Source organism: Purpureocillium takamizusanense, chromosome 9 (genome assembly GCF_022605165.1).
Source record: "Purpureocillium takamizusanense chromosome 9, complete sequence".
Classification (NCBI taxonomy): Eukaryota; Fungi; Ascomycota; class Sordariomycetes; order Hypocreales; family Ophiocordycipitaceae; genus Purpureocillium; species Purpureocillium takamizusanense.
The window spans coordinates 1,199,924-1,210,811 of record NC_063076.1 but is presented as its reverse complement, the minus strand read 5'-3'; the positions used below and the strand labels follow the sequence as shown (position 1 = coordinate 1,210,811).

Below are 10,888 nucleotides of genomic sequence, written 5' to 3'. Positions count from 1 at the left end.
GTCTTGGATACCCATGTACCTTAAGGTACTAACCTGCCTTAGATATATTCGACAGCCCGAAGGCACAGGTATAGTACTACCAGTGCCTAGCTTACCTTACCTAGCCTTGCAATAGCCACCTACCTACAGGTACCTTGGATACTTTGTCTACTTTGGGCGCCTGCCATGGACTCGCATTTTTCGCCAATACAGAGAAGGGGCCTTGGTGTCGCTGCGTCCTTCCTGCCTCGGTAGTGGCAGCCCAAAGTGATGGCAGCGCCAGTGGCGGGCGCTACTGCCCCGGCCCTCCAGGTGCTAAGACACTTACCTAGTCCTCCAGCGTTCCGCCTCTCCTCCACCAGGTACGTTACCTAACATCTAGGTGCCTTAGGGGTCTCACCCTCGCAAGCTTGGACTCGGATTCGGCTTAGGTTCCGGACGGATGCGAGGTTGATGGCTGAGGTCGTTGGTGGGGGGCGTTGACTGTTGAGGCCCGCTGTGGCCCGCAGAAATCATGGACTAAATTACTTGATTATCAAGCAACAGCAACGCCTCAAGTCCAGGTAGGGCAAGGCGGGGCGAGACAGGGCGATGCGTGGCAGGCGCGAACAACAGAAAGCGGGCGCGGCATCTACGCATCCGTCTGTTGGGCAGGAGTCGAGTGAAGAAAGCACGGGCTTGGAGCAAACGTGGCCCCGAATTCTCAGCCCGACACCAGCCAACATCGTGTGGTAGTAAGAGTAGTAGTAAGGTAAGTCATGAAAAAAACTCCGCCACCGACACAATAAACGACGAGACCATGGACAGCGAGCCGAGGACGGTGCCTCATCGCGAAGCCAGCCAGGCAACCGTCGCCCGGTATGCGACAGATGCCAGCTGCGGTCAATGTGTACGTCGTCTTTCTCGTTTGGAACAAGCGACAAGCGACAGACGGTGGGCCGCACAGACAATGGCGCGCCTCTGTCTCGTCGTCGGGTGCGCACTGCTAGTGCTGCTGCTGCTGCTGCGGCTGCGGCTGCGGCTGTTGCTACCGTGCTGCGAGCGGGTACAGACTACAGAGTAGCAACTAACTGACTCTCACTCGCCCAGATTGATTGTCCGGGGTTCGCTGCCCATCATCGCTGTCGCCCAAAATAGGAGGCGCCTCTTCAACTGGAGGCACATCGAAACGGAGTCATTGCACGGACGCACGCTCACTTGGAGGCGCCCAGCAGAGGCGTGTGAGCACCGCACCGCACCGCACCGCACCGGCAACAAGCCTAAAGGGCGGCGGGCAGGAAGGCAGGCAGTCATGCCCCACAGAGTTGAGGCCACCACCTCCCTCAGGGGCCGGGGGCCGGGGGCCAGATGGGGGCGTGGTGATAGCTTCCACCCATGGACGGCCCCACCAGTCCCCCCGCCATCTTTCCTGTGGCTGCTGCAAACCCATGACCTTGAAGTACTGGTACTTTGAGACGATGGCACCAGACGTTGCGCACACCAAGCGCCGAGTGTGCCCACGAGATGCGACGCAGGTCCCGACACTCTGGAAAATGACGCGGAGAGTGTCCGGAGCCTTGATCCTGTTCTTTTCTCTTGCATTGACCATCGGACAGTCCGAAAAGAGAGGCGGCAGAGGCGGGAACTTTGCTTCTGCGCCAGCGCCCCAAGGGCCAGGCACGCCGTGGCGCTTCATCCGCTCGCGGGGGTGGCCCACGTCGTCTGCTCTGCTGCCGTTGCAGTTGGCAGATGACCAACGCCGTTGGCTGGCTCAAACCTGGCTGGGCTTGTCGATTGACGGGACGAGATCCGCCTTGATGAGATTTGAGTTGACGTGGGCCGCTCACGATGCACGTGTGCACAGCCCGACTGGGGAAGCCCCGTTTTGCCGCGCCAGGTAGGAGCGACAGGGAGCCGGCCCGTGTCAAAACGCAGCGGCAGTCTGGGAGCATGGGCAGCATGGTGACCGCAGCTTGGCGGATCCATGTGAGAGGGACGGAATCACCCCACTCGGAAAGCAAAGGAGCGAGAGAGGGAGGCTCAAGTCAGAGAGAGCAAGACGGGAGCTCAACTTGAACGAGGGCTTGCTGCCTTGTGTGCTGGTGCCGCAACGTCTTGACGGTTTTACAGTACCACTGGTAAGGTATCACCCACTACTAGGTATTGAATCGCCACTCAGCTGCCAGGCAGTGCGGAGCAATGGAACACAGCAACCAGTGGTCTTTACCAGTCTCTTTGGCGTCCGTTTCGTACCTGCTCCCAATGCCTACTTACCGGTGAGCGGCGACTGGTCGTCAAGTCCCAAACGCCACCCTCGTGGCCACATTGCTCGTGGCGGCCCGCACACCCCCGAGAGCCTTGTTGGAGCAAACCCCCAACTTCGAAAATGGATCGCGGAGTCGACATTGCATTGCAGCAACCAGGGAAAGAAAAGAGCCAAAATACAGTACCCCAAGGCACCCCCCGCTACTAAAGAGAGGGCGGCGCGGCACGCAGCCGTTTATCCGGAAAACTCGCACTCGCTTGAATTCACTCGAGCGAGCATAGTCGCCCATGACATGTCTTGCTATGTATGGCAGGCGGAGGAGACTGACAGACTGATGTTAGCCAACAGGGAGTGTGCTCACCTGTAAAGGAAGGCAGGGTTACGGGTCCGAGGAAGCAGAGCAAATCGAACCCTCCCAGCTTAATCAAAGCGAGGCGGGCCCTCGGTCCAGCAAGCTTCATCAACAAGGCCGAGCCATAATCTGGTGGTGAGTCGTGTCCACACGTCCAGCGTTGCATTCGCACGTTTGTTGTGGGTACGCGACCGCACATGTACCGCACTTCACCTCGCAGGTCTTACTGTATTAGCCACGCGGACCACAACAAATGCTGCATTTGATGATTTGGAATAGGGCTCAGCAGCAGAGGCCCATGATGGTTTCTACGTATACTGTACCTACAGCCTCATGCCGGCAGCATGTAAGGTTGCCCGCTAGTGTGACGCCGCACAAACGGCAGAGCTGCCTGCCTGTGAGGCCAAGCAAGGTCCCAAGGTAGGTAGCAGGTACAACGGCACCGCCACCAACCTGGCAAGCCGACAGAACAGTCTGGGGAGACTGTGTGGCGTTCGTACGACATGGCGCCCCCGGAGCCTCGTAGTACTAAGTTAACTAGTGAGCAGCCCCGTCTCGGAGGGCGGCTGTCGGCCGTGGACGCAGCAAAAAGATTAGAAAGGGGAACCCCACGTCCAGCCGGCCCCGAGCTGTTGGCTCTCGGGACCGGGTGGCCCTTGCGGTCGGTCCAAAGACCATGCCTTGGTCACCGAGCGTCAAGTGCCCAGCTAAGTACAGTATCGTGAGTGAGCCTGACCGAAAGGGGGGCCGCATCGCGGCGCGCGCGCTGATCCCAAGCTAAGTCCGGCAGGCAGGCAGGCAGAGAAGGGCGCGCACCACTCAGAGCGAGATGGATGCGAGACAAACGCTGCGGCCGGGTTGACAGCTGCCAGAATCGTGAACATGGATCCCCGCTGGATTCGATGCGAATAGGGAAGGACGAAAAACAAAAGCATGGCCCTAAGAGTTACTATTTGGAAATGCCGAGCGAGCAGAAATCCCCAGCAAGCGCCACATGGAGACGAGCGAGAGCCGGGGCGGGGATGGCGGCACCGGGACAATGGGCGAGGGGGGGGGGGCCGTCTCCCAACATTTGCCCAGTACAGTACAGTACAGTATCGAATTCGTGGACTGTACGTGATGGCCAAGCAGGCAAGTTTCAACAAGTTCATACGTGGTGCGTCAGTATCAAGCAGAGAGGGTGGCAAAGGGTTTTTTGGGGGGGGTTTCATGTCACCGATGAGCTGAAGCGGGCTTTTTGCAATAGGGGGAAAAGGGAGGGTCAAGGACCACCCGCAAGGTGCCGCCCTGTGATTTGCGGTAAAGGTTCCCTCCCCCTCGAGCTCTCCCTCCCCTCGAGCTCTCTTAGTACGTACGTATACAGGGCAGTGTTTGGCTCGCGCAAGCACCGATCGCTGCGTGGTGACGGTACAGTACGGCACACATGCTCTCTGCACGCCGCCGAGTGCGCGTCCAAGTATGTGCGTGTACTCTGTACGTGCGTGGGAACGGACGGACGGACGAACAGACTGGACGAGGACGATGGCAAGGCGCACAAATCGCGCGCATACGTACAAACTACACCCGCACGGAACGGTTCCGGAGAACAAGACACCCTCCGACCCGTGATCTTTTTTTATTTGCCTCCCCCCCTTCCCGTGCGCGATACTGTTGCGGCCGAGGCGTCTAACACGTAAAACTGTATCGGAGAGAGAGCTCTGCCTCCCTCCCTCCCTCCCTCCCTCCCTCCTTTCGCGGCTTGGTCTGGGCGGGTAGCCACACTTTGTACTACGTAGCACAAACCACCACGGGGTAGACAAAAGGTTGCCCCGTCGCCACGTCCGCGGGACCGGTATTGTGGCGGAGGCGGCGGAGGCGGCGGTCTTAACGGCCCTACAGAGTTGCAGGCACGGCGATAACTAGTTAGGCTTCTAGGAGGGAGGGGTCTGCTCTGCTCTGCTCTGCTTTGGTATCGGCTATACCTACGTACTAGCGACGAAGGTCGGGGCGGAAAGTCTCTTGTTTGAAACGAAGCTTTGCAAAAGTGGTGGCAAGCAAGTACGTAACTACGAATGTGCAAATTGAAGTCTCCAGAAAGAGGTGAAGGCAGCAGGTATGTAGGAGAGCAGGTACGAAGTACTATGTTACTAGCAGGATCTAGCCTGGCCCATGTGTAAGGCCAGTTTCGGCCGCACGAAAACAGCTCTTGTTGCATCATACGCTCCCAATGGAGTGAGCAGTGGTACCCTTGTTCCCGCTTCCCCAACAAAGGGGCCCGTTACGTGGGGGGAGAGTTGGATGAGCGTAGAGTATATTGTTTGAATGGCGTTGGTTCCCTGATGCCTCGAGATACGGGCAGATCGCCATCATGGGAGCTGGGGACGAAGCATGCGAAGCAGCGTACCGCCAAAACAACGGGGGAAGAGAGAGGCACAGAGAGAGAGAGGTAAGCAGTGCACATGCGCAGATATGACCCCCCTACGACTCGGCGCAAAAGTCTCGAGACGCGAGGCGGAGGCAGGCCTAGAATCTCTTTGATTTCCCACCTGCCAAGTGTACATACCGTGCCCTTCATCCCACACAGCGGGGGCATAGTGTAACACGGACACGTGAACCAAACCGTCCGAGCCCGCCGCCCGCCCGTCCGCCCCGTGGACTCCGTGTTCTTCTCCCCGGTCCTTCCGCCAGGCAGAAAAAAGGGTGCCGGCTTTGGTTTTTTATCTCCTTCCCCTTCGTCTTCTTCTTCCTGTTGCGTAATGGGGCGGAAAGACCGATGCTGTGCCGAGAAGGGCAAGCCGAGCTTTCGCACTGCACGGGGCGATATAAGACAGGGGCGCTCGGTTCGGATCTGCCCCGACGGCCCATCTCGCCGAGAACAGAAAAAAAGCACGGGGAACACATGAAAAACAAAGTGTCTCTTTTGTTAGCGTCTGGCTAGAGGGGGAGGAAGAAAAGCAAAAGGGGGGGGGGGGTTGGGGGGGGTTGTTCGCTCGCCTTTGGCGCGCGTGCCCCCCTCGCCGAGACAGGACAGGGTTCGGTGTTTGAGATGCGGATCAAGAAAAAGGACAGAATGAAAAAAGAATTGCTCTTCGTGCAGATAGGATGGGTGGGTGAGTAGGTAGGTAGGTAAGGCGGGTTGCAAAGTAGGTACAGTATTGAATGGAGGTTGTTGTTGAGATGGAGGAGGTTCGGGAAGATGGCGTGGCCGATCCGATCCGACCGGCGTTTGCTCCGTGGAGCAAAAATCGTGAAAACTCCGATCCGCTACAACGTACTGTAGACAGTACTACGATTACGAAGAGACTGCCTATCGCTGGGGATCTCGGGCCACCAGCAACAGGTAAGACGCCATCTTGTGTTACAGGCAACCGGCCAGACGGCGTCAGGCACGCGCGTGCGGAAATTCTGCTCCGACCACGCCCCCCCTAAAACGTGGTCTCAGATTGTCGCATGTGTCTCTACCGAGTCGGCACTGTATGTAGTGCGCACGTAGCACTCGTAGCAGCAGCAGTAGAACTACTACGTGGCTCACTCTCTTTCTTGAAGGAGGATGGGGAGGCTAGTTGTTGTTGTTCATCGCGGGAGGGCACCTCGGGCTTCAGCCACAAGCGTGGCGGGCCAGACCAGGCCAGGCCAGGCCAGGTCAGCGGGAAAGCAAATTCCGGGATTGGGGTCCCTCGCGAGATCCAATCGCTGGTTTTCTTTTGGTCAACGGGAACGAGACTTGCTTCCCGTTGAAGCCCAGCGCGGGGGCGTGTAGTAGGGGCGGGTCGGATGGTCGTGAGCCGAGGGGCAGATGGTGACAAAAGGAGAGAAAGAAAAAAAAAGCCTCCTGCCAGGGGGTGCGATGCCGTTGTCGATTTGGGGTCAGACAGAGCCCCAGACGGAGGAGAGCCGCAAATGTAGGTGATGGATGATGACGATGATGAGGTGGGGGAATGGAAGGGGACGGTGGGGAGGGGGGGAGAGAGGGAGGGGGGGGTGAGACCCTGCTCTTTCGTTCCTGGCGCCTGCCTCCATTTGCCCGCGGAGAAAGGGAATACGTAGCAAGCATTACAAAGACGACGAGGAGGACGTGGAGGAGCAGGAAGAGGCGGTGGTGGCAGTGGTGGTGGTGGTGGTGGTGGTACGTAGTGGTGGTGTTGTCGTTGAATTTGCTGTTTCGGGCTGGCCCTAAAAAAGAAAAAGGTGGCTTGACGACTTGAAGATGACGCAGGGCAGGCAGCTACTTAGGCTTTAACTCTCAGCCTCGTAGACGCCCCCCCTCCCCCCAAGAGCCCCCAAGCAAGACCCCCCTCCCCGCCCCAGGTACGATCGACCGGAAGATTTTTAGCGTCCTTCTCAAAAGTTTTCCCGAAAGGGGGAAAACAAAGTACAGTGCATGCAACCCTAATCAAGGGACAGACTCCGCCCATGGGTCTGTTTCGTCAACATGACGCGCCCGCCCGCGCCCTGAACGCCGTTGAAGCTAGCAGAGCTACCACTAGACGTACGTACGTGCGTACTGCTAACTAGTCAGTAGCTACTACTACGTACGTGGAAGCCGAGCCGCACGAGTGGGCTAGACTACCTGGCGTTAGCATCAGTTAGTATGCGCATGGAATGCTCAACGTTGCTGCTTTGCTCCAGTAACTAAAGTTGGTAGCTAGGATGCTTTGGTACTACGTACTACTATTCAACGTGTACTAGTTGCTGCCACCCCGTTATTAGAGCAACAGCCCTCCCCCCCGATGTGGATCAGACGTGGGCCGGAGAGACAAAGAGACAGAAAGACATACATACATGGCGCACGACGGCCCGTCGGGGCCGGCGCTGGCGTCAGTCTTCTTTAGTGAGTGGGTGATTGATTCGTGCTACTACTACTACTAGCTCGTGGTGGTAGGTCTAGTTCTCGATCGTCGTGTAAAATTGCACACAAAAGAAGGGTTATCTACATGACGCCAAATCGTTGCGCGACTTTGCTGCTGCCATTTGTGGCGCCGCGGTTTCCTCGGCCAGTCGTCCAGGAAAGAGAGAAAAATGCTTTTCGGGCGCCACGGGCGTTCGGGCGTTCGGGCGGGCGCTGCTTATCGTCGGCCGAGTAGCGCGCGTGCGCCTCTTTGGGCGACTGTGCTGTTTTGTTGTTTCCTTCTTCTTTCTTTTCTTATTGCGTGTCTATCGTCGTGGCGTGCAGTAAACTACTACATGCCATCCGAGGGCGCGCTCGCCCGAGACAGCTGACAGCTCTCTTCAGCTCCCGATTCGCGAGTCATTGCGTGCAGGCAGGAAGGGAGGGAGAGAGAGAGCGGACCAGGCCAGACCAGACCAGACCAGACCAGACCAGACCACAAAGTGAAGGCAGCGAGGGGAGGTATCATAGGAGCAGTAACAAGGGGGAAAGGACAAGCAAGGGTCGATCGCGAGATAGCGCACGCGCGCGCGCGCCACCGTTGCCGTCGTGGAGAGAACCCCCCGAGTTGGCTGCACCTGTGAACTCTAAATTCTTCGAAACACGTTTTTTCATCTTTATTTTTTGGGGGGAGGGGGGTGGTGGTTGTTCCCTAACGTATTATGTGCTTTGTAGATTATTGTTGATTGATTGACATGTGTGTGTTGACGGCCAACGACGTCGCCATGCGCGCGCGTGGTGACGGCGGCGGCGGCAAGCGCCGTGATCGACGCTCGCTCCTGCTGTCACGAAAGCCGCTCACCCAACTCGCCCCCGCCGAGCTTACCTATTGTGAGGGCGGCCCTTCTCGAGTCAAGGTTCAAGACTGTCACGGGAGTCTATGATTCAGGAAAAACATTTGGCTAGCACGCGATGCATATGCCTCGCTTCTATTGCCTTGTAGGCTGATGTGACTACTAAGTTACTAGCACTTTTAGCACTGAGCTTGTCCGATTGCCACCCCGGGAGCGGCGGAGGGGACGGGAGGGGGGGTGCGTTTCACGCTCGTACATCTACAACAAACATCTACATCTACATCAACGACCAACTATGTGATGAGCTCCACGATGAGGCGCAAGGGACACGTGAGGAGGCGCAACCACGATCGGTCCCTGTTCTACGCGGAGTGAGGCCCATCCAACAGCGCAACACCTGTTTCACAAACCCCAGGTACACACACGCGGCGCGCACGCCTTGCGAGCTGGCAAGGCTAGGGCTAGCTGACCCGACATAACAAGGCAAGGTGAGGCGAGGCGAGGCGAGGCGAGGCGAGGCTTCACCGTGAGCGGATAGGGCCAACCAAGGTGCGGCCACTAACACACACACACAAGGCCACACGGCTCGGAGGGGCGTGTAGAGCCAGCTTGCTCCATGGTCTTCGCTCATCACGGACCTCGGGCCGTTGCTCAGCTCCGCTCACTTCTCGGGCACTGCCCGATCCAGCTTCAGCCCATCAACCGTTTTCGCTAGTCGCCCCTCACAGCCCGTCGATCGTCGTCGTACAATGATCTGCTATGGAGCCGGGGAAGCCATAGCGGCGGCGCGACCCGCAATTCGACGGCCCACGTCCCGGGGCCCGTCTCGGGGCTGAGGGCCTCCGTTGTGCGTCCGGTCCCGGGTTGGCGCGACAACAAACGGGGCCGCTCGGCCGCCGCTCCTCGCTGGTGATAGCCACGTCGCCGTTGCACAGCATGTGCGGCCGTGGTCCTCATTTTTCAGTAGTCCTCGATAATTCTGTTCGCGGCGTAAGAAAGGCTGCTTCGTCCGGCCGGATGGCGGGTGACCTCCCGTAGCATAGTCTTCGATTTCGAGGCCGCTCGTCTCCTTGTGTAGTAGACGCAGTAAAGGAAAGCGTCCAGCTCTGAGATGACCAGGTCCGCAGCCGTAATAGAATACGCAGCATCTCCTGTGAGTGACTGTGCATGCCGCGGCTCGAGATAGCCATTCAACATCATCTCCTCCACATCGCGCAAACGGCTACCCTACGACTTCTGTTCGGGCCACCGCTTGCATGTGAAACGTCAGCTTGTACATGGCAAACCATGTCTTCGACACTATAAGCGTCACTTCTGGAGTGATTTTTCTTGGAAGGGTGTTTCAAAGGCACGTAAGAGACTTTTGCTTCGCTCGAGCGCGGCTGACCGCTGTAAACATGCGCCTCTCGAATCCGGGACAAGGGATGGACTTCTTGGCGTCTGAAAATGCAGGCGATTCAGCCTGCGTGTGCGTAGTACGCAGAGGGAGAAGCTGGTCGCATATCCAACTCTCTCAAAGGAGACCTCGGCCTTGCGCCGGATCACGTATTGATGCCCACGGAGGCTGCCTTGTTCAACATATTGGTTGAGGATGACGTGCAGACAGTTCTTTCCGAAGAGCGGCCCGCATGACAGCTTTTGTGGACGTACTCCTTACAGGTCCTTCAACTTGAGAGGGACTCGGGCGTTACGTCAACGCGACCCTAGCTCTTGGAGAAGGGCCTACAAGAACGGTCTGGGCAGGAACTGACGTCGTGCGACTGAGGCGGGCCGGTTCATGGTAACGTTCCTTTGCTTCTGAACCCCCCCGATGTGCCTTACCTGTCAGTCTGCAGCCGCCCTCCGCTGTGTAATACCCGAACCCCGCCTTTAATTGACTTGAGGGTATGAGGTTGTGGGCCGCCGTGCCTGCAAGATCGAAGGATTGAGCCCCGGTGGCAGCGAGCCCTATTCGACCTTGTCAGCATGTATTGATACTTGGTCATCAGATACGAGTTGTCTCGTCGCACAAGACAAAAGTACTCAGCCCTAGCATCGTATAATTACACGCCCGTGCTCCAAGGGCGGCACGAAGGTGATGCGGTCCATTGCCACCGCAATGGCCGTCTGACAGGCATACTGAACCCATTGCACGCCGTGACCCGAGTGTTGAGGAGAGTCGGCATCCCCTTCATCGACCTCATACACGATTCGGGCCGGCGAATCGACGAGTAAACCCCCATGAGGCGCTTTAAATACTCTCGTGCTGCTGCGCACCAAGTTCAGACAAGGTTGTGCAGACTCGTGCCTGTTGTCCGATTGCGACGGCGTCATGCGACGGCGTCACTGAACCTGTTGAGACCAGGTGTGTCGTGCATGTTTGGATCGCATTTCCGCGGCTGGTACATGTCTCGTACAATCTGCAAACAGCTGAAACCGAAAATCTGACCGAACGAGGCGATAGGGCCAGGTACGAGCCCGCCTCACGCCTTGTGCGACGGGCTCGACGGGCTCAGCAGGCTGGCGTTGAGGCAAGGGGCGCACGGTGTTACCACGCTGTCATTCGCAGGATCAGCGAGGTCTCAGCGTCGAGGCTCGGGCCGCAGCCGTGGCGATTGGCATGTTCGCAGGCCCTGCGGCGACTTCATCATGGTCTTGGACAGCATTGTGAG

The 10,888-nt window shown here is 57.9% G+C and overlaps 1 protein-coding gene across 1 annotated transcript; it reads left to right on the top strand.

The window, feature by feature from the left end:
• JDV02_009211 (uncharacterized protein) lies at window positions 1–3,611 on the top strand. The gene is made up of 3 exons (XM_047990860.1): window positions 1–730; window positions 1,069–3,297; window positions 3,367–3,611. Exon 2 carries the CDS (start codon window positions 1,407–1,409, stop codon window positions 1,857–1,859), a length of 453 nt encoding a protein of 150 aa, XP_047846870.1. The 5' UTR covers window positions 1–730; window positions 1,069–1,406; the 3' UTR covers window positions 1,860–3,297; window positions 3,367–3,611.
• The last annotated feature ends 7,277 nt before the right edge of the window (window positions 3,612–10,888 follow it).

Coding starts and splice junctions, on each gene's coding strand:
- JDV02_009211 (XM_047990860.1), top strand. CDS start 1,407: ATGACCTTGAAGTACTGGTACTTTGAGACGATGGCACCAGACGTTGCG.